The sequence below is a fragment of the Drosophila teissieri genome, chromosome 3L (assembly GCF_016746235.2).
Source record: "Drosophila teissieri strain GT53w chromosome 3L, Prin_Dtei_1.1, whole genome shotgun sequence".
Lineage (NCBI taxonomy): Eukaryota > Metazoa > Arthropoda > Insecta > Diptera > Drosophilidae > Drosophila > Drosophila teissieri.
Window position 1 is genome coordinate 12,448,782 of NC_053031.1, and position 27,924 is coordinate 12,476,705.

Consider the following 27,924-nt stretch of genomic DNA (forward strand, 5'->3'; position numbering starts at 1 on the left):
TTTTGTTTAGTGTAGCATAGTACTTTGTTTTTGCTTTGGGAAATTTGCGCTCATGTTCTTATTCTCTCTTTCATCTCCCTTCCTCTGCTTATGTACTTATTGTTGTACTTTCATCTCAGTAATTTTGTTGTTGCGGTTACGGCTTATGCTAAATTTCCAAGCGCGCTTAAAATACGATAAACGTTTCGTTGACGTCACAAATATTGGGTAAACTCAAAGGTAGAGTATGGAATTTCATCACGTCATTGAAATATGTGGGAGGACGGGGAGGTAAAGGGGCCAAAAGACACGGGGAGGCAGGATGCTGTTGGCATTGTCCTTGGCAGAGGACGCGCAGCTTCTTTTCGCGCACTCTGTAGCGGCTTACGCCACCAACGTAAGCTCTTTACGTAATGTTTGGGAGTTACATATATGTATGTACATATGTATGTACATATATACATATGCAGGATAATAACAGATTTCATCATATTGTGTGTAATAACAGATTTCATCAAGTCCATTAACTATTGCTTAGGTAGAAGCTGAAAATTCTTTAGAATTTATTATTTTTATAATTCCACTGTGGACAAAATATTATATGAAATTGGTATAATAATAGAATATTTAAATTTCTTTTAATGTATTGAAAAACAAATAAAAATGAATTTTAATGTAATTGGACAGCGTGATCGGTTTCAATTAACGAATCATGTAAAGTTTGTGAATCAGGAAGCTCACAACTGATAACACTTAAATTGAGTTTAATTTCATTTCAATTACACAGCACAAAAAATAAATTTTAAAAATAAATATGGAAATGCCGAAATATTACCATCACATTTAAACATTTACAAATTTTAATTCCCTTTTTTAATGTTAAGAGAGCTGGCGTAAAGATGTTTATCCGATTCAAATAAAAGAGAACTTTTTGTAGTTAAGCATAAAATTTATTTGGTTCCATTCTTTCGCTTCCGTTCAACAAAAGCAACGCGACTTTCCGCCTCTCAGCTTATTTAAAATATTGATGTATATATATTTTGTATATATTGAATTCATTTAGCTTAAGTGTATACATATTCTTTAGGTTGAGTTATTTAAATAATTGAAACGGTAGTTAGTTTGTGGTGTCTTTCTTCCGATAGAGTTAACTTCGAGTACTTGTCCTTAAACCTGCAACTGGTCTCAATAAGTTGTGATTTCATCGAAAAACTAGCGTCTTTCCTTTGGTTAACATTTCACTTTTCTCCGCTTACTCTCTACTCATTATGATATAGTTGTAAGATAATTAAAGCATTTAATTGTCATCTTATTCGAGTCTACATTCCGCATTCTTCACCTCACTTTGACTCCGCCTGAGATTCAGTTGTTTCGCTGAAGCCACAGAATCTCCACTTCTCCTTTTCCGGCTTGAAGAGATTTGTGTACTTTCCGAGTATATTGGCTAGATCATCATGGTTACTGGGGGCAGCATTGTTGCGCAGCATTTCGCTTAAGTAACTGGCTATGTTGGCGATTTCAACGCCATGGGGATGCAGCACCAGATAGGCCGAGGCAAGAGCAATTATCTTGGCCTCTGACAAAACTAGGGACTTGAAAGTCACCTACAATAAAGAAAATGGATTAGAAATATACAGGGGAGTATCTGAAATTCATAATATACATGTTATAATGGGTGTAAACTGCAAAATTATTTAGATAAATTAACTTATTACGTATTCAGTTATGATGTATATTCTTACATAAATATTTCTTATTACTAACCTCTTCCGCGGCCAATGATGGGGTTTGCTCCTTGCTGCTTTTATTTATAGTCTCCTCATTATTTGACTTTGAAATATTTTCCATAATTGACTCATTTTCTTTGCTTTCCGCAGAATCCTTAGCGGGCTCCTGCTTTTCATCGTCCTCGATTTCATGTATCTCCACCACACCGCTTTGATGCTCTATGATGCGCACATCATCATCCACTTTATCGATATCAATTATTTCCGGTTCTGTCTGTGGCCGGATAATCTCTGTGCCTTCCCGGCTACACGAATCCCCACTGCTGTAGTCGAGATTTGAGGCGTTGGATGCATTTGAGGCTACAGCGCTGTTTGCCTCCTTGTCCTTTAACTTGTCCACTGTTTCCTTGATCTTGGTCTTCAACAGAAGTTGCTTAACGCCGGCATCCTTAAGATTTCGCTCCAGCTGCTCAATAGTCTTGTTGTCCTTTTGTTCGCGTAGCTTCGTCTGCAGCAGCTGTGTCTGCATGTTGCGAATGGTTTCTTGGAGTACCTTTATTTGCTTCTCCCGCTGGACGTAATCACTGCGCTCCAGCGTCATCTCATGTCGAATGGCCTCCAGTTGACAGCGCAGAGAGTCGTTCTCATCCTGATGAAGTTAAAAGAATCATTATATTTTAAGATACATTGACAACAATTTGAGAAATATACCTTTAAGCCATCACTGTCGTAGCGAATTCGCTTGGCGCTGTGTCCGCGTCTATCGTAGTCACGCTCATCGTCGGAAATTTCCATTTCATCATCATCCGTGATCTGGACAGTTCGAAGTTCCTGCGTGGCATGCGAAAGGAACTTTAATTAATTACCCATTGCTACTAGTTGGATAGGTTTCGTTTGGTTTCAGTACCATTGCTTACGATATTATAAATCTATAACCTAGCTATAAAATTTGTGTATTTAAAGAATGCATCAAATTTGTTTCCTTTCTTACGACTCTGTTCTGGTCCGCTTACTTACCTCGCCACATTTTCAAAAAGTTTTAGAATTTGTTTTGATTAATTTCTTTTTGCTATTAAAAATTATTTTGTATTTGTTGCACAAATTATGTATCACAGCAGCAATGATTTTAGTTCTTCTTTTTGCTATTTACCACAACCAATCGATTTGACTGAGTGACCACCAAACCTTCATCTTATTCTATAATTTTTCATTTCCAAGAGAAACTTGAACGTTTGTGGACACTCGGCTAAGGTTTACGTTTAGTTCAATGTATTTAAAGCGTATCGGAAATGTTATGCAAATGCTTAGTTATAAATAGAGATAGTACATCAACAAATGATACTTGAAAGCCAAGAAAAGATAGACTAAAGCATTACAGATCGAGAGCGAAAGCTATAGGTGTAAAAAGACCTCATATATAGGCACTTATGAGTGATTATGATCAGGAAACTGTTTAAAAAACATCTTTTTAAACTTGGTAAATTTCATTTTATAAAAGAAATATAATGCACTAGTTTTTAAACAGTTTCCGTTAAGATACTCTTAATTATATATCTAAATCTACATAATTTAAATAATAATACATTTAAAGCTTGCAAATTACATTATTATTATGAATTTTTTTTAATTGACATCACAACTGATATGGGAATTTCGTTAATCGTAAACACAAACAGCTAAAAAGAGTGTTAATGCACGGGACAAATATGAGAAATTAACAATTAATAATAAGCAATTAGCAGCTATAAGCGTCACCAATGGAATAGTACCATATGATTATATGGGACGGGTAAATGGGCGACATGCTGAATGATAACACAAAATTGCGTTAGTAAACTGGTTAGACATCTACGGCAACACCACAACAATGATAACAACATCAACATAAACGGATACAACATTATGAAACCGAGAGTAACAACAGCGTATCGAAATTATTGGACAATAAATGACATTTGACATTTGTATTTTGGTTTACACAATTTGCAACATCTTTGAAATTGTTCGTATTTGATTATTTGAACATTTTAGTACGTACCGTGGCTAATTTCTTCCATTGATCGATGTTTTTTCTTTGGGCTTTGGTGAAATGGTCCCAAACCTTCTTGTGACTAGCGGCATTGAACACTTTTTCAATCTGAGTGACTGAACAATAATGCAATAATATATAATAATATTAAGGGAGGACAGAGGGTATTTTTTTTTGATTGTTTATCTGGATTGGTTTTCAGTTTTGCTCTTCACCTTTGTCAAACTAGACTTGTTCGTTTGCGAATCAAATGAGTGAGAAATAAAAAATTAAGTTAAACTACAGGAGAAACCCTCGCATAGCAATTATTTATTTAAAGTAGTTACGGTTATTTAAGGTTGATATATTAGGTACAATCTAGAGAGAATACAACAGCGTGATTACCTATCTTTTCGTTTGTCCGAGTCTGAGATTATCTGAGATGCTCTACAAGGACTTTAATCCTTTACTGTACCAATTGCTTGAATTTGCTCTCTGCCTTGCGGCTTACAAACCTTTGGGCCAAATAAGACTTAAGACTTTTGTGGTATGTTGTCGAGAAACAGTGAAAGTGAGTGAGGATCAGCCGCACAGTGGAACGAATCAGTGAAAGGGGCGACCAACTTTTCAGATAAATATGATCGAATTAGAAATGATGTCTCATTCTTTGAAATGCTTTGATTCATTCTCGATTCTCGATCAGGGATTCAAACTGTTTGTTAAATGATTCTGCGACATGTAGTTTTATAGTTTTACGGTTAGACATTAATATTAATTATCGAAATAATTGATAATTTAAGCGGTTTTTATATTAATTCTTATTAGCGGTAGTTAATTGGCTGTAATAATTAATTAAAACTCATTAAAAGACTGAACTTCCTAGTAAATATATTAAACTTTAAAATACCAAAGCATGTGCTAAGGTTTATTTCCTGTTGTATTATTTCATTCTAAGAACATTTTAAAGGTAATCCCGATTGTCGCCTCATCCACTGACTTTTGCTGTGCGTCGGCCTTGGACTTGGTCTTTTTCGGCTGGTCTTTACCTGATCCTGCTTGGATTCATTGGGCTTGCTCCTGCGACTTTTGGCGAGCAAATTTTAGACGGTAGATTCTTATGTGGAGTTTGGCATTTAATAATTCGATGACTAGATTTGCTAAATAGTGTGTTGGATGGGTATGGTGTGTTTTGAGTGTAGGTTTGGTATGGTTGTGTAGTACGCTGGTAGATTGTTCAGATATACAGACGCTAAAAGGCTAACCCGGGCGCAACGAAAACAGAAAAATAGGATTTCAAAGTGGGAGCGGCGCCTAGTTTCCCGTCTAGACTAAAGCTAAGAAAGCTTATCTTCCGACTAAATGGCCGGAATACTTACATTGCGTGGACATGGTGCCCATTTGGTTGCGATAGCTGTCTCTGGCCTTCTTCAAGTCCTCCTCCAGTTGCAGTTTGTCCGCATGGAGTCTTCGTACATGGGCATGTGTGCTCTGGATCATTGAATAGAAGACATTGGCATTCCGCTTAGTGCAATCTCCCCGCTCCAACCACACGGTAATCGTTTGAATGGCCTTGACGAAAGTCTCGTTGGTGCGAAGGTGCTCCGCCACAGACGTCGCCTCGTGATCCGTGTAGTGCGGTATTGGTGGCGGCGATTGCGATCGCATCCTGTCCATCGACATGCGCTCACGATGACGCTGTTCCCTCTGATGCTGCCTCTGCCGACACTCGTAATCATACTGATCATCCCGCGCCTGTGCATAGTCCACATGCAGGCGTCCAAAGTTGGGAGGTTCATTAAGCGCTGATATACGCAATCTGTAGCCGGATAGGTAGATTGCCCTGTCTATGGCACCCTCCTGACGGTAGCGAATATGGCAAAAGTTCTTTTTGGACATGCGCAACGTGGTAATCTCTCCGCACGACTCAAAGATCTCCCGGATCACTTCTTCGGTTATGTTTTCCGGCAGTCCACCCACAAACACTGTCCTGCAGCCTGGGGGCCGTTCCCTTATTGTGGGAGGAGGGGCATTTGGATTAGGTGGAAACAGGATGCAGTTCTTCGTCTTGATCACCTCCTTGAGACCAGCCGCTGCTACGCCATCTAAGGGTTTTTTTATTAGAATGGAGATCTAGAATGGATTTGGTTTCATTACCCGCATTAAGTGTGGCTTCTAGTCCAGCTCCTGCTTCTGTGGTCATTCCTGCTGCTGCTGCCGCTGCATAGTGCATCTGTTGCATTTGCTGCATCGCCGCCGCCATCATGGCCGTAGGATCCATTAGCATTTGAGCATTGGCGGTGCTGTTAGCTGAAGCTGCCGGCGTGGAACCCCCTCCAGCCGAGGATGTATTTCCGGGAGCAAGAGCACCGCCCGCTTGTGTGGTCGGAAAGTACAGATATCCAGGTGGCGTGTGCACCAAACCATTTAGGTATAGTTGCGTCGAATCGGGCAGAGTTAGCGAGGAGGGTGAGGTCTGCAATTTGGCTTCCTTGTGCACCGTCGAGGAGCTCACATCCGCAGAGTGTTCGTTCTCATTCTCCAGATCCATGGGCGCACTGCCCTGTGTCTGCTGTTGTGGTTTTGCCATCTTATTCTGGACCTGTTTGGGTGGCGAAGAGGGAGTTCCCACGACCGATGTGCTCGAGGCCGCCGTGGAAATTGCAGCTGCCAGTTGGTTGAGGAAATTCGGGTGATTTGGCAAACTGACGCCATTCGGCATGGTCCCAAAGAGCGGTACTGCAAAATGTATACAGATTCAAATTGTCTTTAAACTTGTTTAAAGATAAAAACTTCAACGAAGCCGGTAGCAAAACAAAATAAACAATCAGCTGAGCACCTCAATTTCGATAGATAAAAAAAAGAAAGGGCTAAAAGCTGGGGGGTGGCAGGTGCCCAAAATGGCGTAAGTCCCCCGCTGATAAAAGTCAAATTTACCGCAAATACTATTGTTTCTTAATGTCGCAGGGCTTTTTATTTATTCCATTTGCTTTGCTACACATTTTGTGGGCTTTTTTAACTCATTATCTTATCACTTACGCATATCAACGCCCCAGTAATTGTACGACAGGTAGTGTAAAAAAAAAATAATTATATTTAGAGATGAGCGGCTGCTCAACTGGTCACCCTAAGAATAGTATCGATATCCGATAATTTCGGCGTTGCCATACTTTTCACTATGAATCATCAGCTGTCGTCAGTTTTCTAGAAAAACAAATCGTAGTTGTGTGAAATTTGTGCAAATTTTTGTGGTTTCAAAACAGTTGAAAAAGTAAAGGGACATGTCGGTTAATACGGCTCACGCCAACAATGGCGTGCTCATCCATGCTGGAGAGTAGTAAGTTGCCGGAAAAGTCCTTAGATTAGCACTGAAAATGCTGGATATCCTGACGTCATAAATGTAAACACTGACGTGTGGCTGGCTATTAAAAAGGAAATCAGCCTATATTCCAGCGATAAGAAAGAAATCCGGCATGTATCCTAATTCCTTTTTTACTTCCAGCATACTGCTCCACAGCGACAGTGTCTCCATGGAGTTCTCCGGTCAGGACAATCCCATTTTCAAGGGCTCCAAACCGGGCAGGATTTACCTCACCTCCCACAGGATGATCTTCAATAGCAAGAAGTCCTCGGATTCGATGCAGTCCTTCAGTGCCCCCTTTGTTGCTCTTTCGGATGTGGAAATCGAACAGCCGGTTTTTGGGGCCAACTACATCAAGGGAAAGGTGCGCGCTCAGCCAAATGGAAACTACGTGGGCGAGGTCAAGTTCAAGCTGCATTTCAAGGCAGGCGGCGCAATTGAGTAAGTGCATTGTATACCTCAATGGAAACTAACTAGACAAACCCAGGCGGTCTGAGTAATGCATAGATTCAAGAGGATAACTTGATTAACAAGACAACTTCTTATAGATATGGTCAAGCTCTACTGCGCTCCGCCAAGACGGCGATGAACAACTACCACCGCGGTGGCTTGGCTGGTGATGATCCGCCACCCTATCAGCCGGCTGGAGCCTGGAATGAGGCGCCACCACCGGCTTATCAGCCACCACCTGGCTACTACGGCTGGCTGCCGCAGCATGATGCCTTCAGTGGCCCTGCGCCGAATACGGTCTTTATGAGCGACAATCCGCCGCCCTATCCGGGTATCGGTAAGTTCAACATGCGTAAACTTTACCCGATCAATACTCGGCTTTTGTTCCGTCACTGCTACGCGAATTGGCAATCTCGCTAACCCACAAAATTCACGCAACGCACTCGCTTCGTTTAACCCAATGGGGCACTACTCTCTTTCTCGTCATAGCACCACCTGCGCACCAACCAGCACCGCAACAGCCGCAGGCGCCGTCGTCGAATGACCCCAATTGGTATGGTTTTTCAGCACCGCCACCGCAGCAGCAACAACAGCAGCCGGGCTACGGGCCACAAGGATGGGCCGGTGGCTATGTCCAGCCTCCGCCGTACGCCTCATGTGCGCCGAATTGTCCTCCACAACCGCCGTACGCCACACCGGCGCAGACGTACAATGGTCCACAGCCATATGGCGGATACGGCAATGTGCCCGGCGGATTCAACACGCCCGGATTCCAGCAACCGAACGGATATCCAAATGGCTATCCAGGTGGACCACCGCCTCCCGGACAACAAGCAGCAGGAGCAGCCGGAGGAGCCGCCGCATCTGGAGCCAGCTTTATGGGCTTCAGCTTGCCCCCTGGAAGTGAGTAGAACTCATCAACCTAGTAGTTGAACTCCACATTACTTAACATTCCCTTCCCACAATGCACTTTTCTAAATTGGTTTTATTTTAGCAGAAGAAAAAATATAAGCAAAGAGACAAGAAAATTATGAGAAAATACATCTTTAAGCAAAACAACTAAACATCTAAAATGTTATCAAGAATTTAAAATGAATATGAAAAACCTTCTGCCGCGTAAAAAAATCAAGAAAGGTCTTATATGATTGAAATGTATGCAATATATTTTCCTCAGTTCGTTATGTTTGTTTCCCTGGCTTACAAAATTATTAAATGTGTTTGGAAGTTAACATAATAAATGGTTTGCTACCCATAATATATTTTAAGGTGTAAGCTTCCTCTTTTAGTACTGTTTTTGTATGATTTCTTTCCCCATTTAAATTCTTTGATCAGGTTTCTCACCTATTATACAAATAACAATTAACCTATTACTAAACAAAAGAAAATTATTTTCCGTATCTAAAAGAAAGCATTTATCTTTTGCCCTATTTTACAGTGTAATTAAAAGCAAGCTATTGTACCTCAAATAGCCATCCCGACAAGTAAGATTTATTGTTTCAATGTAACCCAAAGCAAATACTAACAAAAGCCGAGTCTTCTAGTAGTTTAGTCTACCTCTTTTGGTTTAGTGACTTTTTTAATGGTTTCTTCTTTAACTTTTTCTTTACTACCCACCATATGCGAACCAATAGTAGCAAGATTTGGCAGCACGCATCATTATTTCTATCCAATTCAAAGACCTATGTGTGTTGTGCTGGTTCCAGCTCTGATACCGTAAACCAAAATTGTAAGAGGTGAATCGTAATGGTGTAATTTTGATGCTGTACATATGGAGCTCGAGAATATATATAACCAAAATGGATAGTAATTTACCTTGTTTTCTATTTTAACAGATTCCAAAGAAGCAGAAGCTGCAGCTAGTGCATATAACACACCCTACAACCAAGGCGGACCCAGTGGATCAGGCAACAATGATTTACCACCTTCTTATAATGTAAGTAATACGGATGATTTTGTTTAGAAATGCCTTATAATTTTTTCTGTTTATATCTCTAGAACTTGCCACCCAGTTATGATGATGCATCGAAAAAAAATCACTAAAAGAAGCTGCATACTATATTCCCTTACGAAGAAATGCAAAATAACTAAGTAATTACAGCCCATTCCGTTAAGGATACTCGAAAAGGAACTAATCTATTTTTGTTGTTTTTTCGGGCATTTAAAATATGCTTGATTTTTGCTTACTAAGCTGCATAAGCTGCATATTGTTCATATGCTTTAATTTCTGGTCCCAAAATTGGATTTTCGCTCTTTCGGCTTGAAAAATTGTATTATTTTATATATGAACATAAAATTAATCAACTTGTTACATGAGAAGAGCAGTACTATTTAATCCGTTATAATATAAAAAGAATTTATTATATAAATTTATCAAACTTGATTATCTGTACTTAATGTGCAACATGAAATTTCAGAAAATGTATTAGGAATCCGACAGAATTCATTGGGCTCCTCGATATCAGAACCGTCATCTGATGGTTCGTAACAAAATTCATCATCGAAATCATCGAATGTAGGACGCTTTTTAATTCTAATGATCATGTACGATTCATCGACGTAGTATTGCTGCCAAAAAAAAAAGGAACTATAATGTAATCTAAGAGCTACTGATAGTTAATTACCTGTTTTAGGGAAAGGCAGTACAGGCTGTCAAAAAACAGCTGAAGGGGCTTCTGTTCCTCGTGATTTCGAACCGTTTTTAAAGCATCCATACACTGACCTATAAATTCAGTATTTATATTGTCATTGCTTTCTACGAAATGAATCTCTCTCAGTTTTCGGCAGTTTCTAATGATCTCCAAAACTCGATTGACTTCAAAAACATTATTTGTAATTTCCAGAATTTCAAGATCTGTTTTCTTTGCGAGCAGCTCAAAGCCCTTGAGATCGGTAAATCCAATCTTTAAATTCCTTAGAGATCTAATTTGTATTAGCAGTTCAGTGGAGTGCTTTCTTAAAAGTTTGTTTCTTAGCTCAAAGGAGCGGAGCACATGTGAATCCTTGGCGATCAATGCAGTTAGGAGAGGCGTAATGGTAACTTCGTGCGGACAGTGCAGGATCAGTTCGGTTAAGTTTAAGAGGGCCAAGCACTCGATATCACATGAATTGTTAATTAAACAGTCGAGGCATTTTAGAGAAGTCATCAATGCCAAGCTGTGAAAATCGTATCGTGCCAAGGATCTATTATTGATGACCAGCTTCCTGAGAGTTTGTCTTTCCTTGTGGGCCCATAAGGCCAGAGGATTTCGATGGATAATGCTAATGTCTTCTATGACCAACTCCTCTAGCAATGGCACATGTTCAAGGATTCCTATATCTCTAGCGTTCTGCAAGCTGCAGTGGAGTGTCCTCAGTGTATGTATTCCCATTATGGCTTTGACTTCGCTGGTGGTCAAACGGCTTCTCCAAACAATCAGGCGATGGAAGTAAGTGATAAGCTGAAGAGCCTTGAATAGATACTCCAATGAACCACTCTGATACGATGTAATGTGCAATTCCTCAATCATAGAGTGGACACTTAGCAGGTTTAGAGACCATTCATCGGAGGGGTTTTCAAGGGCGCATCTCAAACGCCGCAGGGAATTGATCCTGGCAAGCTCTACTAGTTCTGCAGGCACCACGCTGACCCGCAGGATGGACAGGGTTTCGAGTTGTGAGGCTGGTATCCGTACAGCCAGGTCATGGAAGAGATGTTCCAATGCCCCCTGCGGATGGTCTGTGATGCAAAGCCATTTCAGGTGGTGCAAACGTGCCAGGAGCTCTATTTTCTCTGGCTGGAGAAAGCCAATGGTTATTTTTGTAAGCAAGTTCATGTTGGCCACAATTGGTAACTCGTTGACCCTGAGCATTCCTACGTGCAACACGTGCACTAGGTTGTGATGGAGTACTCCCTTAAGGAGGACTTTTAGTTTACCTGCGGTGGGTCGTCCACTTATTCGTAGATTTTTGATAGTACCCAGCCTTCCAAGCAGCGAGCACAAGGCGGCGTTGGCTTCCTTCTTCTTAAAGGTCACAATAAGACGGCCTTCGGGTTGATAGTATCCTACATCGCAGCCTCGAAATCTGACCTGTGCTTCCTTTCGGCAGCGGACTAAAAATCTGAGGAGATGCTTAGACGTTTCGTGGGCGTAGTAATCTCTTTGCTCTACAGATATGTAGGCATAGTCCAAATTGGGAAGACATCGAATATGTTTGAGGCTCTTAACTTCTTTAAATCGGCAGGTCAGATATTTGAGGGACTTTATTTTTGAAAGACTCTCGCTTTCCATGTCATCTAACTCGCCATTGGATAGGACAAAGTACTCTAGAGTGGGTTCCCTTTTTGAGGCCAGGGCTTCAAATAGTGGCTTCATAGAGTTTTTGGGCAAGCCAGGAAGGCAGATCTCTCTCGGTTCTGCGGGATGCGATAACAGCTCAGTATTCGATGCCTTCCCAAACTCACACTCTAGTACTTTTAAAGTTTTTATGGAAGCCAGTGCAGCGGTTTCCTCGCTGGTTAGGAAGTAGCTATTCGAAATGATTACCTCCTGCAACTTTGTGGATTCACCGGCACCGAATCCACGAAAGAGACCCGCAAGGGAGCCACTCAGATGTGATCCTCGTATGGTAAGATATCTGACATCCTGAAGTTCCGCAAGCAAAGTCAGCACATTCATATCGATGGGATCATGATATGGTAGATAAACAGAGAGTCGCTGCGGCTGCGGCTGCCACTCCATTCGGAACTGAACGGCTCTCTGTCTCACTTGGATAATAATTTTTCCGTTGCACCTCCTGAAGATTTCTACCACTTGTCTTCCGATATCGGCATTCAGTTCAGTAGTTATAGTCAAGGTACATAGATTATCCAATTTGGTTAGTAGTCCAATGGTCTGGAAATCGCTAAATCCACACGTCAGTGCCTTGAGCGAGTAAATCAAAGCTAGTTCCAATACTTCCTCCAAACTAAGATCTGCGTTATGGAGGTGCAGAGTCGAAAGGATGCCTTTTCTGGCTGCCAGCTTTAAAAATGGCGCCATGCTGCCCGGCTTATGCTGACCAATCATATGGAAATGTTTTAGTTTCGGAAACGCGATCAACCCGGTGACATCGTGTCCCTCTTTTATATTGATCGACATTTTAAAATGGTATTGGCAATACGGCTGAATATTAGTTTCAAAGATGTTCAAAGATCTTAAGTCCTGAAAAATTGTATATCTCTTGACCCCATTGGGTACAGAAGTATTCACGTTTATTGGTTTGCTCATGTTGAATTATTATTTTAAGCCAAAAAAATATGTAAATGTAATAAAATGTACCAAAAAAAAGTGAACTGATGTATTTTTCAAGGCTACGAATGTAATAAAATGTACCAAAAAAAAGTGAACTGATGTAGTTTTCAAGGCTGCGAAATTTGCTGAAATATAAGGAATTCTTGTAATGTGAAAATCTACTTTGGCTATAAATTTTCCCCTTTGGATTTGTAGCCACCTCGAATTCGGTCATGCTGCCAAGCAAAGAAGAAGCTGTTCATTCAGAAGTAGACTTCAATTCCAGTTAGCCGACTAAACAACAACAGGCTGATTTGGTCAGTTGTAGAAAATCAATCATACGCCACATGCGCAGTGGCGGGCGTGGTGAGAACTGTGCCAGGACTTTGACAGGCAACGAATGGCAAGCAGATGCCTCTTGAAAAGCGGTTAAAATAAATCCATTAAATAGTGAATGTGCTAAAGCTGAATTCAATTCAAAGGCGTAACCACCTAATCAGATGATAGTTGGTCATATATGAATGACAAGTGGCTAATTGCGCAGACAGTTGTGTCTGTTTTTTTTTGTTTATCGATTTGTGTATAACGACGAACTTGCACCCTATATGTAAGTACCGCAGGCAAAACAACCGAGCAGCCCTCACGCCCACCAAGTGGCTAAACTGGAAAATAATGCCAAGGTCCAAGAACCACAGGCAGTAATAAACTAGGATTCGGCAGCGGAAACCGTCGCGTAAACAAGAGTACAATATCATGGATGTTGGTGGCCAGGATACCACCTATGAGCCGCTGGACGGACGTGGTTCCGGGCGGTCGAGGAGCAGTCACTCGACAGCCGGATCGGGACTGAGACGTCCAGGCAGCATGGACAGCCCGGAGTTCGATACCCGCGCACCCAAGGATCAGAGGCACTCCGTCTACCTGGCTCTGCTGGCGGCGGGCATTGGTTTTGTTTTGCCCTACAATAGGTGAGCAGTATGTCCGAGATGAGCTCAGGAATTAGTAAGAGCTTTGTTAAATCTTCGAAATAAATACTTTATATTTATAAAAAACATATAGCCATATCTTTAAATTCCATGATTAAAGAGCATTTTTTTTACACAACGAATATTCTTTCTAGCTATCGCAAAGATCATTTAACACTTGAGCACTAATTTGCGTATCTTGCTGCCTTGCAGTTTCATCATAGCGGCGGACTACTGGCAGGCACGATTCCCGGGTCGTCCAGTGGCCCTGGACATGTCGATGACGTACATCTTCGTGGCCTTCGGCACCGTGCTGATGAACAACATAGTGCTATCGGTGGCGCCGTTCCAGTCGCGGGTGCTCTTCGGTTACATGATATCCTTCACCACACTGATCTTCGTGGCGGTGTGCGAGGTGGCCTGGCACATGTTCGCCACCAATACCGCCTATCTGGTGAATATGTCTGCGGTGGCGCTAACCGCCATCGGATGCACCGTGCAGCAGTCCAGCTTCTATGGATTCGCCTCCATGCTGCCCAAGCAGTACACCCAGGCGGTGATGGCCGGCGAGAGTATCGCCGGCTTTCTGGTGTCTTCCAATCGAGTCGTTACCAAACTGCTGATCAACAACGATCGCGTGTCCACGGTGATCTTCTTTCTGACCTCCACGCTCTACATACTCTTCAGCTACCTGTTGCACGTGGCCACCATTAACTCGCCGTTTGTGCGGTTCCATGTGGAGGCCTGCTCCAAGATCGTTTTGCGGCCGGATGAGGTGAGTGTGCTATCCAAAACGTGAAATAATAAATAAATATAAGAAAATAAAGAGCTTTTATTTTTTGATTCATTGTTATCTGAGGTTGATCAACGTGATAATAGCTAGGGTAGAAAAATGCTATGCAGATGAGTTAATAATTATTAAGATTAAACTATTAGTTGATAATAAAGAACGGGAAAGAATATTAAAATATTCGAATACAACTTTCAAATTAAAATACACATTTTTGCTGTGCAATTTAGCAGGAGATTGATGGAGTTCCAAGTAGCACTCGATATGGGGTGCTCTCGATGGACGGAACCCACACCACGACCACTTCGGTGGGACCTCCGGGCACTGGAAATACCCTTAGTTTTAGCAATCCCGTCTACGAGCTATCCAATCCATCTGCCGGCGAGAGCAGCATTGAAGCCCTCGGACAGCTGCCCGAGCTTCCGGCCACGCCCCCCGCTCAGGAGCCCACAACGCCCACGACGGTGGCCTTCAAGGTGCAGTTTTAATGTTAAAAATAAGACGACAATTGACTAATGCGATTTTCCAGGTGGAACACGTCATCACCCCACGTCGTTGCCGGCCCAGTAAGTTGGGTGACATCCGCGAGGGATTCGTGACCCGATGGCGGGTGGCCCAGGTGATCTACCCGCACATGGTGTGCATCGCATTGGCTTACTGCGTGACCCTCTCGTTGTATCCGGGAATCGAGGTTGAAGTGCAATCCTGTGCCCTTCGCTCCTGGATGCCCGTGCTGCTGATGTTCTGCTTTAACACGTCGGACGTGGTGGGCAAGATCCTGGCCGCCAGTCCCTATCCATGGTCGCGCCGCCAATTGATCCTGCTGTCGGGTCTAAGGATTGTGCTGGTGCCGCTTCTGCTCCTCTGCTGTGCTCCCCGCCAGCGTCCCGTGATCTCCGGCGAAACGGCGCCCTTTGTCTTCACCATCGCCTTGGGCATCACGAATGGACTGGCGGGCAGCCTGCCCATGATGTTGGCGCCGGCAAAGGTGCCAGGAACACTCAAGGAGGTCACTGGCAACATAATGACCTTGTCGTATAATGTTGGTCTCACTGTGGGTTCTCTGATTGGATACGTTTTCGAGAGCATGCTGGGACCGCAGCTGGTGAATCCATGTCCCACATATCCCTACGTGCCCGCCTCGATGCTGGAACAGTTCCATGGCCACGGGCATGGACATGGCCATCTTCCGCATCCTCTGCCGCTGACTAGCACCAGTACGATGAGTCCACCAACCACTGGGGCAACCACGCTGGCACCACTTCTGCTCAACACCACGCTGGCTACCCTTAGTAGCTCCAGTTCCACCACCAGCACAGCCAGTCCGGCCCTGGCCACCGTGATCACCACCACAGCTCTGGCGCTCTACAGCACGGTGGCCAGCGGAAGTGCCGAGGTGATCAACGCCACCATATCATCAATCCTGTCCACGGTAAGCAGCTCGGTGGGCGACATCAGCGACGAGATGACCACAGATCCTCAGACGCCGGACGCACTGCTCGAAAATATCTAAGCGATTTTTGAACTTGAATACTTGAAGACTTGAATAGAGTCCATGCGACATTCTACACAGCCATATCTACATTAACATGATTCCGGTTACTTCAATTCCAAATCTTGATATTTAAATAGATTGCTGGAGGAGTTTTCGGTACGATGGGAAAAGTGTGAAAAATTTCGTATTTGAATAATGGTTGCTCAAAAGAAGAGCATCCACACTTATCAACTTCACTGTTCGCCTTTTCTTGTCTGCGAACAATAACTTTCACTAGGTACTAGACTAATAAAAACATATTATATTTTCGCCGAAGAATGGTACATTGGCTAGTTAATGAATAAAACCAACTAAAAGTCTTAGCAAAACCGTTTAAAGCAAATAAAGTAATGCATATTTCATGATGATCCATTTTCTAGCTCATTGATGTGGCTAATAAAATACGTAAAATGTCATATTTTCCGAATATATATTTAAAGCTCAAGAAATAAACATGTGAACGATGATTCCAATTAGTAGCAAGCGCAAATTCTAACTATAGGCAATACTACTCCTGTGTACTAATTACTATATATCTATAACTATAAACTGTATAGGGTACTTGTGATTTCGGTTTGATTTCAGCTGTTCTAGGGCCTTAAGTCTAGAAACCAAATATTAATCTCCGAATACTCGTATATACTCAAAACAAGTGCTATGGATTTCAAATTGCAAACCTGTTGACTTAGATCATATGCTTAGTGTGAATGGATGGAAAAATGCCTGTTTATTTTTGTAAGAGTGAGAATTGATAGTTGCATACATATGCAGAGAGTCATAATAAATTTACAAAATGAAACCACATCTGTGGGGGAGTAAGAAATAATATTTTAATTTCTTGGTAAATGAGTATGTGCGTCAAATGAATGTCGGATACCATAAGTGTTGTAAGCATTATAAGCCATCAAGTGCAAAAGCTGGTCTAAACATAATTTTTTGCTCTCACCTTTATTAATTTGGCTGAATTGATAGAAAGGTAATGAAAACCCCTGTGTACCATTTAGAAAAAAATTATAAAATGGAAACATTAAATACATGTTAAATTGGACATATTTAAATATATTTCTTATGTGTTTTATTCCTTAAAAACCGGATTTCTATAAATATGTTCCAAGCAAACTTAAAATCGTTAAAATCTGTTTTGATATTCAGATTAATTTCGTTGAGAGGAACCCGCTTCAGTAATTATTAACCGAATGATTATTTTGAAACGTTTTACATTAATTAAAATGCCTTGGCATTTGGGGTCACAACAACAACATAAAGGTACTTTTTATCAATAGTAAGTGGCGCCATCATGCGATATATTTTGCAAAGATATCCTTTTTAAAGGACATATGTGGCGCCACCTGTGCGGATTAGGATTGTAGGATTGTTTTAATGGTGCCTATGCATTCCAATGCATTGGCATCACTCTACCGGAATTTGTAGTTTATAGCATCATCGTATATCGTAAAAAGGAACCATAAAAACAATCCCACAATCCAAAAAAATACACAGGTGTCGCCACATATGTCCTATAAAAAGGATATTTTTGCAAAAGATACCTCAAGATGGCGCCACTTACTATACCATTAGCATCACTCTACCGGAATTTTTGTTTATAGAACCCATTAAAACAATCCCACAATCCTAAAAAATACACAGGTTGCGCCACATATGTCCTTTAAAAAGGATATTTAAGTGTGGATGCAAACAATGATCAATGATTTCTATTCAAGTCTTCAAATATTCAAGTTCAAAAATCGCTTAGATACTTTCGATATTTTCGTCCGGCGTCTGAGGATCTGTGGTCATCTCGTCGCTTTTACTCTACGAGTAACGGGTATAAAAAGGGAAAGAAGTATACATACATATATGCGTTCTGCAGTGGCTAACAAAAGATATATCAGATTATATAGGGAGTTTATAAATTGTCAATGTGCTTCAGTCGCCATCAGTCGCCATCATCACTGCTTTGATAGCTACCATCCTGCCGCCTCAATTCCATAAACTCATCATTATAACAGGACAACTAAAAAAAGAGGATTAATACAAAAATCATATATTTATATCATATCATATCATATTTATATCATACATTCATATATATAAAACTCACCTGGTTGAATCTTTTGAAATCAGACCACACTCCACGTAGTTTGAAAGGCGGATGCTCGTAGGGATTCCGATACAGCTTTATATAATTAAGTATTCCGTTGACATAATCCTTTTTCAGAAAATCGTAGAAGCGATAAAGAGATATTGATCTAATATTTTTGCACTTAATTAGAAATGAATACAGAAAGTTGCTTTCATTTTCCTCTGCGTAATGGGTCGATGTAATTTCCAAGACTTCGAGATTTTCCAATAGAATCAGCAGAAAGATGAACTTTTTCTTGGCCAGGCCGAGTCGTAATTGTTTCAGCCAGCTTAGTTTCGTTACTTCAACAAGCTCTAAGAATTCCAGATTGGAATTATCCAGAAGTAAGCACTGCAGATTCTCTAAAACGGGCAGTTCCTTGAGAAGCTCCCACAAGGATATGCCAAGAGGATTTTCTATCTGTAAGTCGGTAAGATTTCTGAGCTGACATATATAGTCGATATCTCTCATATGGGTAACGACGCATTCGAGAGATTGCAAATCCTTGAACAGGGACACCAGCCTAAGGTCCTGCGATGAAAATGCGAGGGTTCTTAATTTTTGAGGGTACTGCAAAGCAATGGTGTTTAATAGGTTCACCACAGCCGGTGTATTGTAATCAAAATATATTTTTAATTCCTCTAACTTTGGCATAGTGGCCAGGAGTCCCAAGTTCGTGTTGCGGTAGAACTCCGTTAAAAAATGAAGCTGAGCATCCAGGACCTCTTCATCTGCCGCAGTTGTCAATGTGTGAAGGTCAGTTTGATGAGTTTGGTATTTATCTGTATATGCACAGAAAGGCAGTCGGCACTCTTGACAATAATATATGGCTCCGTTACTTTTTGTATCGTTTGTTTGCTGTTCCCAATATTTCACTTCGGGCAGACCGAGCTGAAGGCTTTCCAAGGATCTTATGCTAGCCAGGTGTCCAACTTCTTCGGAAGTAAGTTTTGTTTTCTGAATAACGAGTCTTTTGAGTACTTGAGGCTTCTTGGAGGCCAGGAGACGGAACAACTCTATCAGAGATCCCTCCGGAAGAACGGTAAGGGTAAGCACCTCAAGTTGATCTAAGTTGGCTATTTCACTAATATATCTGTAACAGAAGAAGCCACTTTTAAGGATCCTCAAGCTCTGGATCTTTACCACCTCTTTGAGTTCTTCTGGATCCAGGAATGCAGTTTCTAATTCCTCCAGTGTGTGTTTTTCCAAAGCGCTGAAAGCTTTAAAGAGCTCCACCAATGATCCGCTTATAATTTTGCCCTTTATCTGCAGGCGTTTCAAATTTCGCAAATTGGCAAGAGGAGCAAGGATTCCCCCATAACTCAGGATGCATTGCTCGAGGAAGTCCAGTACGAGGGTCACAGATTCGTGGCTATGGACGAAACGAATCGTGCAAAATTTGGTTTCAATTTTATCCACTCGGTTTACAGTATCTGTAATCGCCTCAAGTTGCTGGAGCTTAACGGCGATTATCTGATCTATTTGAATGAATGAACATCGGATGGTGGTAAGTGTCGGTATGGAAGCCAGTACGGCGAGTTCCGCTTCGGAAATCGCTACTTTCTTATTGAGGACAACCCTCGCGATGGAGACCGAAAATTGTTCTGCTGAAGCTTGCATTGTAGCGGGTAGAACCTTGGCATCATACCAGCCCACACAATGCAGACGATGTGCATGCAAGTAATCTTCGTCGAAGGCCAATTGCAATAGCTTTGGATCTTTGGTCTGCCAGTATCGATAATACGCCTGGGTGGCGCACATTGGTCTGTGTGCCCGATAAGTCACTTTGAGGAAATCCTCCTCCTTCTCATTGTAATACGGATTGTATGGATCATATTGCGGGGGGTGACCCAGAATGTAGATATCAGTAAGTTTTCCGCTTAAAGGTAAGTCCGAATATATCGATTTATTACGCAAACAGCACTTGAGCGAAGTCAAGGAGCTAATGGATGCCAGCGCTATGGCCTCTGCATCACTGACATACGTATCTGGGATACATATGCTCTGGATCTGCTGGTGTCCTTGGAAACCACTGAAGAGCTTCTCCAGCGATCCCTCCTGATGCTCGCCACAGAGAATTAGTGACTTCAGTCGCGGCAGATTGGCGAGTTCTCCGTACTTGGATGCATCTACGTCATTCATCACAAAGCTCAGGTGTTCCAATTGATTGCAATAGGGCACAATATTCGACAATTTGCCAATTATATCAGGATTATTTAGTGTGAGTCTGCGTAAGTTTGGATTCAGTTTAAGCAACTCGACTAGGATACTGTCCTGCATTCGGACATTTAGATGCAGTGTTTCCAGATGGGTGATCTGCGGCAAGATCTCAAGGCTGTATCCTGAAAGCAATAAGGATCTGAATGTTAAGGAAAATTTATAAAAATGTACTTACCTTGTACGTTCACAAGGAGCTCCCTCAGTTTAGTCTTGTCCTTAAGCGATTTTATGAGGTCCTCGAACCTTTCTGAGTATTCAGGCCAGTGACGTTCTGGTTCATAGATAAGCTTTACCGATTCCAGATGTTCGTTGTCCTCAATCTGATTTATGAAAGTAGTCCAGAATATTTTCTTTTCATTGACTGGCAACACAAGCATGTAGTAATGCAGGCTTGAGAAATTAATCTCTACGCATAGGGAGCTATTTAGGAATTCGTTTTCAATACAGAGCTCCTTATAAAGAGTAGGACTCCATTTTCTAAACGCCTTGTTGAATTTCTCACAGCAAATTGCAAAACGTATAAGATCACTGTACTTAAATAAAGCATCACTGCTGTGCTTGGATGCACAGTTTCTTTTAATCTGGCGAAATATTTCATTTAAACAGTAAGAGTTCAAGTTGAAAATCGGTGTTTTTTCTTCCAAAACCAAATATTCCTCCATCGCACCAAGTTGGTCTCGCCCATCGGACAGCTAATGCTCACTGACTAACAGCAAATGAAAAAAGGTTTATTTTGGGTATTCGGTTATCTTGAACGATAAGCTGTCGTTCAAATGCAATAAAAAGCCAATTCTCTGGAAGCCCAAGTATTTTGTGTACTCTTTGATAAGACAGCACATATTATTTCAATGTTATTACTAACATTCTCTAAATCAAACCAAATTTACCGTAAAACTGAAAGAAAGCTATAGTCGAGTTCCCCGACTATCTGATACCCATTACTCAGCTAGTGGAAGTGCGAAGGAGAAATTTAATGGAACCTGATCAAGAATATATATACTTTATTCCTTCTACCTGTACATACTTTTCAACGAATCTAGAATACCTTTTTACTCTACATGTAATGTGTATAATAAGCGTTGTTTCTTTTTACTATCACTATAATTATCGTACTAAGACAGATTGCAAAATAAATAAATAGAAAAAAAAAAAAAAAAAAACTATAATTATCGTGGCCACCATTAATCGTTCGCAAAAACAAGGATTTGTCATCAAATTTAATTTAGAAATAAATAAGGGGGGACTTCCCGCTAAATGAACGACTGGTGAATTGGTTATAGTAAATTTGATAATGGGAAATACTTTATCCGTAGCTGTGAATACCGAATCAAAGGAACTTTTTCCAGCAGGACCTTCGTCCTTTCAATTCCCGCATGATGGCGTCACTTACAGACAAAAAGCTGAAATGTACAATACTCTTGTATGCGATATAAAAATTAATTTATTTACATTGACAGCGTAATATAGGGAAATATGGAACAAGTAATACGTTTCATTAAACTTATTTGTTTAAAAAGTTTTGGATATTTGTGGCTCGCTTTCACTTTCTGAGGGTATACGTCTTTGTGTTTCCTCCAGTTTTTTCTGATAAGTTTTTAGATTCATTATTGTAGCAGCTTGATTGTTTAATTGATCATCCTTTTCCTTCGTTTTACATTTTTCCAAGCCTAGATCCAGCATCAAAAAGGTTCTTTGGTCATCTATTTCCTTGATCTCAGCCTTAAGACTTGTTATAAGTTTTATGTTTTTACAATTTAATTGATCTTTTTCATTTATTTGAGCCTTGAGTGAAGATATAAGAACTTTATTTTTTTCCAGTGATTCAGTGCTTTGCTTCATTTGATTTTGGAGGGAAGCTATTTGAGACTGAATAATTTTTGAGTTCTCTTTATCCTTTTTAGCGTTCTCTTTAATCTGAGCTTCGAGGTGAGCTATAACTAATTGCTTTTCTTTTAGACCTTCTTTAAGAAAAACAATGGTGGATTTAAGCTTGGTATCTGATGAATTATTCGTGTTTGTCTCAAGTTCCTGGCTTCTATCTATCTTTTCTTGCCTTAAGGTGGACACTTCCTCCTCTAGTTTTTTAACGATTCGGTTGGTTACGTTGTTAGACTGTTTGAAGGCCTCAATTATCTCGTTCTTGTCCTTAATTTTGTCGTCGTATATAGCCAATTTTTCGGTGGCAATTGCCAATTCCGATTCCGTCTCTCTTAGCTTATTTTCAAGCTCCAGCATTTTTGAATACATTATATTATCGAAATCGTGACTGGCCTGAAAAAATAAAAGTTTGCAATAGGATTAATGTTCTATGCATAAATATTGCATACCTTCAAAGCGGATTTTAAAGCGCTTTTACTTCTTGTATTCATTGCGACAACCGCATTGGTTGGTGGGAAAAAACAAACTAAATGGTATATTTACGCTGTTGCGTTGATAATCTAACAAATATTAGACCACTTAAAGGTCATCGGACTTTGTATACCCTTTCTATAAAAGTTATTGCAAAAGTGCGCAAGTGCCCGGAATACTCGCAGGCAGCACGATCGCAGATAACACTAGTGGCCAAAATAATACGCACGGGCCCGGTTTTTTAACTTAAATAATAACTGTCTTTTAAATTATACATCTGTTCTCCGTGAACTTAAATCTAATACCTGAAAATATCAATCCGATGTTCTTCGTGAACAGGCTACTTTAGTAATAACATATTGAATTGTGATTCTTCACAATTATCTAATCAGAAGTTTGATTAAATATTTCCAAATTGATAAGGTACTGCCTCAAAATCACTCAATTTTTTGCCCTGCACTCCTACGGCTTTGGCACAATTTTGTCATATAAATGTAAATTACTTAATATCAGAATTTTGGATTTTCATTAATTACGCACCCAGCGAAGGGGAAACATGCAAAATGAATACAAATTGAATCAATTAGACGGAATCCGCCTGGAAATTAAAACCCAGAGATAAAGTCTGGGAAAACGGGGGCGAATGCTTCGGCCAAATGCGAATTTATTTATTCTTTTCCATGTTCTTTTCGGCAGTTCGCCGCTGTAAAATCAATGGGCGGCATTTTCCATTTCGCTGGCGGGAGAAAATGGCAGGGAAACAGGTTAAGTCGAGAGGACAACCAGGTTCAACAACAACAAGATAGGCAATTAAATTTATTTTATTTCTCCTTCCCGTTTCGCCTTTAAGGGTCCTGAGGAAGTGGTAGTGGTAATGGAAAACGCCGACAACACTTGCGTTTCAGGACGAAGCGGAAGCGATAGGCAAACTTTGCTGCACCAGGACACCCAGCCCCCAAAGGACCCGCCCACTGCGCCTTCTCGAATCCTTTTCTTAGCATAGATAGCGGAAGTGCTTGGCCCTGTTTTCGGGCCCGCCCGATTGCATATGCAGCTACTTTTATCGATTGGCTGAAGTTCGCACTCCTTGCCTATATATTTAGGCCTCATCCTGTCGGCTTCTGGGTCCTCCTCCGACGCAATGTCATTGTCCCTGGGCGACTATTACCCCTTCTGCAGCGATGACTACGGGGCAAGTATCCTTGGTAATATTAAATGATCTATATCCGCGGCCAATGACCCAGAGTCGAGTGACTAAGCCGCAGAAGTTAACATTCGAAAGAACCTAACTAGGAAACAGTTGCTTTTTTAAAGTATTGCTCATAAAAACCTTTAAATATTACTAATTTTTCGGCTATTGCCTTTAAACAAAAAAACTGCTTATTAAATATTATTAAATTATTATAAAATATTTACGAAATAGTTGATCATTTCTATAAGGAAATTGGTTTATTGATTCATATATGTATTTTACAGTCTAATATTTTTTGAAGAACAGACTCCGCTTATTAGGAGTTTCATATTTAACAGTAATGCACAAAGTCTCTCATAATATTAACACAATTTGCTTTACATTCTAGAATTATCTTTAAATTGAATTGTAAATAAAAAGTAGTGATTGCGACTTCAGTTCACCCTTGAGAACTTTCCCTTAAGGACAACTATTTGCCGACTTCTAACGACAAGTTAGTCTCTCCTTGCTAGTCGAATTTTGCACCACATTCACTATTTTGGGGGACTTCCGCCACATAAATTTCCTTCGAAAGGGGGCCATTCCATGGAAGTGGAGAGGAAGGCTCCTGCGGCAAAAGGACGAAGCACGATTCGCTGGGGCAACAAAAACAAGAGTGGAGCCAAGCAGAAGAGCAGCAGCAGCAAACTACTTCTAATAACGACAATCAACGCTCTTCGGGTTGTTTGGGTGCTGTGTAATTACATGACAGCAACAGCAACAGACAACAACGACAGCAACAGCAACTACAACAACAACAACAGCAGCAGCAGCAGCAGCAACAACAGCAGCAACAACGAACAGGAACAACTACAGCAGCAACATTACGAATTACGATAATAATTTCCATTTCTAATTTCCTTGCCACGCAAAAGGCCTTTGCACTTGCCGAGGCTGCCAAGCTGCCGAGCTCAACTGCAACCCCCACCCATCCAGCATAGAACATCACCCACCACCCACAAGCTGACAGCACCACCCACAACCACCACCCACCCAATGCCAACCCCCCTTCTTCTAACAACAACAGGCTAAACAGACGGCCAAAAAACACTTGAATTAAAAATAGGATAACAGAAAATTAAGGACAACATTTCTTTGAAGAAGTTTGGGAATATTATTTTTAAGAAAATTTCGAATTAAAGAGTATTTAAAATATTTAATGAAAGCAAGTATAACTTCTTAGGAAAGTAATATGCAGAACCAAAATAAAGTTAAATAAGCTTAGTAAAGAGTTAAATACTGGTATGCACTACAATGTCAATGTACAATATCAATACAATGTACAAAGTAAACTAACTTTTTTCTTACATAAAATATATTTGTTAAATTAATCCTTGCTTTACAATACCTTTTTGTTAGCTATTTTTAACAACATAACTTTAAAAGGAAGCTACGTTTTGTTTCAGTGTACGCAACTGGATGGCCCTGGAGGGGAGGTGATGGCGGTGGAGCCAGGGCCAGACGTTGGCATAATTTCGATGCAGAAATCTAACAGAATGCAAATGCAATCATTGACTTTTTAGCTTATAACGAAATAAGCGTCGTGTTTATTGGTTGGCTGAACGAGCACCAGGCTCGAATCCAGCGCCTGGAAAAGTGAGGAAAATGTGAGGAAAAGTGTGGAAAATAGGAGAACATTGCCGGAACTGTGGGGAGTGCACTTATAAATTCAAAGCCTCGGTGGGGCTACTAAGTGGGTGGTAACAACGGGTGGTTACCGAGCAGCCGCAACTAAGAATCTCACACAATCTAAGCCTAAGTTGGCTGAAGTGCACCGACCAGATGCACAGAAATTTGCTGTTGTTCCTGGACAATAAGTGGTAGAACTTATTTGCCAGATACTGAAATGCTATTATTATCAATGAAATGTTAAAGCTATAAAACTAAATTCAAATTCAAGTTTACGGTACATGAACCTCTAGACTTCAAGTTATTTAAGGTGAGTTGGAAAATAAAGGAAAGCTAGACTTAAAGGTTTATTTAAAGGAGGTGTTGTAGAAGTTCTTGATAGAAATTCAAAGCGAAATAAATAAATAAGTTAAAACGGCAATTGACAAGGCTCCTGCGGCGCTCTACTTAAATCTCTGTGCTTTTCCTAAATCCAGTGAATTATCTGGTCTGAATCTGCTGAGACGCATAATCCAAGTACGAGTATATCTGGCCTCACACTCGGGCGCTATCTGCTCGACTTGAATGGGCTGAGCTTTCCACATGGCAGTGCCAGGATATCGAGGATATGCGTTGTCTGTTGACTGTTGTCATCGGGCAGGTGGAAGTTTCATCCTTTCTTTTGTTTTGCTTTCGTTTCGCAGCCCAGCAACCGCAGGAGCCGCAGAGCGAAATTTCCTTTTATGCCGCCACGCCCAGGATCTCCAAGGATGTTGCCTTTGTTTTTGTAATTTGATAATGCATTTGATTAAGAAAATGAAATTTTTATTAAGGCTGTTTGCTCATTCGCGTCGCTGGCATCGCGCCTTTCTTTTATGATTTCCACCCCACACATTCCATGTGTGCGTGCTGCCTTTTGGCCTTTTTCCTTTCGCATTTTCCCCAATTTCCACTTTTCCCCCTTTTCCCCCTTTTCCTGCGAATTTTCCCTAACACGGCAGTTTTGTTTTCGCATAATTTCTTTGAGTGCGGTTTGGATCTGGGCACTTTTACGATGCGCCAGAAAAATGGGCGGCATGCTACCTGGTTCCGCCGCTTTCCCTTCTATTATTCGCTCCGAAAATTTGCATTGCAATGGTTAAATATATAATTTAGTTTTTCCCCGCACCATTCCGTGGGCCATTGTGTTTTTTTGGCTATGACTTTGTTATCCTTTGTCTCCCGAATTCCCGCAGGTGAGTGCAGGTGTGGGTGTGCTTAGTTAATGTGTTGATGGACAGATTGACGGAACATAAATAATGAGTGTACACCGGAGAATCGTAAATAATATAAATGTGGGCATTGTAATTGCATTTTCCCCACCGCGACGAATAACAAGCCGCACAAAAATGATTGTGTTTGGTGTTCCACATTTTCCCCAGCGGACGCGAAAATTTATCACATTTCTTTTTTGTTTTTCCGCGGCCTGGGACATGTCACGATACGAGGGGAATGGGGAGGAAGGGGCGGAAAATCCTGAGGAGGACTTTTCACTGGCAGAGAGTGCAATGGAATTCACATTCAACACCATGGAAAACCCTTCGTGCGCTAACTAAGTGCGCTCATTCAACTCCAAAAAAAAAAGAAAACAACAAACTTTTGCTATTGTTATTACACTTTTTCACATTTTGTTTTTGGCCAACAGAGGGCGGGCGTGGGAAATCCTCGGCTGGTCATTGACTTTTCAGCCACTTTCCTCTTGACATTTAACGAGCATGTTAAGTGTTAGAATGAAGCCTACTTTTGTGCGTTTGCCACCCACAGCCACCCATTTTGGGCCCTCTGTTTACATTGTTTTGTTGTTTGTTGCCAAAAACCCCACAGACATTGTCCTCGGACAACAAAAGTTGTGTTGCCGTTATTCATCGCTTCTTAAAGCGGCTAAAAACTTTGCGGCTGTTAGCCGAAATCTGTTAGACTTAAGCCGGGCCGAGGATTTTCATTTTCCCCATTTCCCCATTTTCACCACTGCAACACAGCGGAATGTGGGTCATTGGCTGTAATGTTGTTTTAAAGAGGTGGCCGCATTTATTATTAAAATTTAATCAAGCTGAATTGTTTGTTAAGAAAACCAGATCGATGTGGAGGCCAGGAAAACATTTTGGTGGTGAGATGGTTAAGTATATTCGGTTTTTTTAAATATATTTGGCAGCTTGCATTTAAAGAGCATTTAAGTAGAAGCGATGAACTAAATTTTCTTAAATTTATTTATTTTTTGTTATTTGCAAGGCTGAGCTTTAATCACTATCTTACCTTAACTCTCGTTGCTTTAACTACTTTTATTTAATTATAAAA

At 41.0% G+C, this 27,924-nt stretch overlaps 6 protein-coding genes across 16 annotated transcripts; 2 read left to right on the forward strand and 4 right to left on the reverse strand.

The window, feature by feature from the left end:
- Nucleotides 1-1,009: 1,009 nt before the first annotated feature.
- Nucleotides 1,010-6,852, reverse strand: LOC122618048 (ecto-NOX disulfide-thiol exchanger 2). 2 transcript variants are annotated; one of them, XM_043794171.1, is made up of 7 exons: nt 6,751-6,852; nt 5,869-6,450; nt 5,091-5,816; nt 3,745-3,851; nt 2,418-2,537; nt 1,744-2,355; nt 1,010-1,583 (listed from the first exon to the last, which is right to left on the reverse strand). In XM_043794171.1, exons 1-7 carry the CDS (start codon nt 6,752-6,754, stop codon nt 1,320-1,322), a joined length of 2,415 nt encoding a protein of 804 aa, XP_043650106.1. In that variant the 5' UTR covers nt 6,755-6,852; the 3' UTR covers nt 1,010-1,319. The 2 variants fall into 2 exon arrangements, with proteins under 2 accessions (XP_043650106.1, XP_043650107.1); XM_043794172.1 differs by lacking the exons at nt 1,010-1,583; nt 1,744-2,355; nt 3,745-3,851.
- A 35-nt stretch (nt 6,853-6,887) lies between these two features.
- On the forward strand, nt 6,888-9,797 carry LOC122618050 (WW domain-binding protein 2). Of its 8 annotated transcripts, XR_006325991.1 has the most exons (7): nt 6,889-7,048; nt 7,214-7,513; nt 7,621-7,859; nt 8,012-8,425; nt 8,958-9,003; nt 9,355-9,455; nt 9,518-9,537. XR_006325991.1 is itself a non-coding variant. In XM_043794176.1 (6 exons), the coding sequence occupies exons 1-6, from the start codon at nt 6,993-6,995 to the stop codon at nt 9,560-9,562; spliced, it is 1,077 nt and encodes a 358-aa protein (XP_043650111.1). In that variant the 5' UTR covers nt 6,888-6,992; the 3' UTR covers nt 9,563-9,797. The 8 variants fall into 8 exon arrangements, 6 of the variants coding, with proteins under 6 accessions (XP_043650111.1, XP_043650116.1, XP_043650110.1 ...); XR_006325992.1 differs by lacking the exons at nt 8,012-8,425; nt 8,958-9,003 and adding an exon at nt 9,154-9,255 and having other exon boundaries at nt 6,888-7,048; nt 9,518-9,533; XM_043794176.1 differs by lacking the exon at nt 8,958-9,003 and having other exon boundaries at nt 6,888-7,048; nt 8,090-8,425; nt 9,518-9,797.
- Nucleotides 9,798-9,849: 52 nt separating this feature from the next.
- LOC122618047 lies at nt 9,850-12,865 on the reverse strand. The gene is made up of 2 exons (XM_043794170.1): nt 10,144-12,865; nt 9,850-10,087 (listed from the first exon to the last, which is right to left on the reverse strand). The coding sequence occupies exons 1-2, from the start codon at nt 12,766-12,768 to the stop codon at nt 9,893-9,895; spliced, it is 2,820 nt and encodes a 939-aa protein (XP_043650105.1). The 5' UTR covers nt 12,769-12,865; the 3' UTR covers nt 9,850-9,892.
- Nucleotides 12,866-12,995: 130 nt separating this feature from the next.
- On the forward strand, nt 12,996-17,118 carry LOC122618049 (equilibrative nucleoside transporter 4). Of its 2 annotated transcripts, none has more exons than XM_043794173.1 (4): nt 12,996-13,739; nt 13,950-14,511; nt 14,757-15,002; nt 15,056-17,118. In XM_043794173.1, exons 1-4 carry the CDS (start codon nt 13,525-13,527, stop codon nt 16,037-16,039), a joined length of 2,007 nt encoding a protein of 668 aa, XP_043650108.1. In that variant the 5' UTR covers nt 12,996-13,524; the 3' UTR covers nt 16,040-17,118. The 2 variants fall into 2 exon arrangements, with proteins under 2 accessions (XP_043650108.1, XP_043650109.1); XM_043794174.1 differs by having other exon boundaries at nt 14,760-15,002.
- A 136-nt stretch (nt 17,119-17,254) lies between these two features.
- Nucleotides 17,255-21,091, reverse strand: LOC122618046. Of its 2 annotated transcripts, none has more exons than XM_043794167.1 (3): nt 20,578-21,091; nt 18,162-20,524; nt 17,255-18,074 (listed from the first exon to the last, which is right to left on the reverse strand). In XM_043794167.1, exons 1-3 carry the CDS (start codon nt 21,062-21,064, stop codon nt 17,997-17,999), a joined length of 2,928 nt encoding a protein of 975 aa, XP_043650102.1. In that variant the 5' UTR covers nt 21,065-21,091; the 3' UTR covers nt 17,255-17,996. The 2 variants fall into 2 exon arrangements, with proteins under 2 accessions (XP_043650102.1, XP_043650103.1); XM_043794168.1 differs by having other exon boundaries at nt 18,162-20,517; nt 20,578-20,713.
- Nucleotides 21,092-21,825: 734 nt separating this feature from the next.
- Nucleotides 21,826-22,814, reverse strand: LOC122617590 (CAP-Gly domain-containing linker protein 1). Its single transcript, XM_043793507.1, has 2 exons — nt 22,730-22,814; nt 21,826-22,673 (listed from the first exon to the last, which is right to left on the reverse strand). Exons 1-2 carry the CDS (start codon nt 22,769-22,771, stop codon nt 21,912-21,914), a joined length of 804 nt encoding a protein of 267 aa, XP_043649442.1. The 5' UTR covers nt 22,772-22,814; the 3' UTR covers nt 21,826-21,911.
- Nucleotides 22,815-27,924: the final 5,110 nt, after the last annotated feature.

Coding starts and splice junctions, on each gene's coding strand:
- LOC122618048 (XM_043794171.1), bottom strand. Junction 3,852..5,090: donor GGGCACCATGTCCACGCAAT/GTAAGTATTCCG, acceptor ATTATTGTTCAG/TCACTCAGATTGAAAAAGTG. Junction 2,356..2,417: donor ACGACAGTGATGGCTTAAAG/GTATATTTCTCA, acceptor TAACTTCATCAG/GATGAGAACGACTCTCTGCG.
- LOC122618050 (XM_043794175.1), top strand. CDS start 6,993: ATGTCGGTTAATACGGCTCACGCCAACAATGGCGTGCTCATCCATGCT. Junction 7,860..8,011: donor GCCGCCCTATCCGGGTATCG/GTAAGTTCAACA, acceptor TTCTCGTCATAG/CACCACCTGCGCACCAACCA. Junction 9,456..9,517: donor ATTTACCACCTTCTTATAAT/GTAAGTAATACG, acceptor TTATATCTCTAG/AACTTGCCACCCAGTTATGA.
- LOC122618047 (XM_043794170.1), bottom strand. CDS start 12,768: ATGAGCAAACCAATAAACGTGAATACTTCTGTACCCAATGGGGTCAAG. Junction 10,088..10,143: donor ACTGCCTTTCCCTAAAACAG/GTAATTAACTAT, acceptor TTTTTTTGGCAG/CAATACTACGTCGATGAATC.
- LOC122618049 (XM_043794173.1), top strand. CDS start 13,525: ATGGATGTTGGTGGCCAGGATACCACCTATGAGCCGCTGGACGGACGT. Junction 13,740..13,949: donor TTTGTTTTGCCCTACAATAG/GTGAGCAGTATG, acceptor GCTGCCTTGCAG/TTTCATCATAGCGGCGGACT. Junction 14,512..14,756: donor TCGTTTTGCGGCCGGATGAG/GTGAGTGTGCTA, acceptor TGTGCAATTTAG/CAGGAGATTGATGGAGTTCC.
- LOC122618046 (XM_043794167.1), bottom strand. CDS start 21,064: ATGGAGGAATATTTGGTTTTGGAAGAAAAAACACCGATTTTCAACTTG. Junction 20,525..20,577: donor GCTCCTTGTGAACGTACAAG/GTAAGTACATTT, acceptor TATTGCTTTCAG/GATACAGCCTTGAGATCTTG. Junction 18,075..18,161: donor ATTTCAAAAGATTCAACCAG/GTGAGTTTTATA, acceptor CTCTTTTTTTAG/TTGTCCTGTTATAATGATGA.
- LOC122617590 (XM_043793507.1), bottom strand. CDS start 22,771: ATGAATACAAGAAGTAAAAGCGCTTTAAAATCCGCTTTGAAG. Junction 22,674..22,729: donor CTTTAAAATCCGCTTTGAAG/GTATGCAATATT, acceptor TTATTTTTTCAG/GCCAGTCACGATTTCGATAA.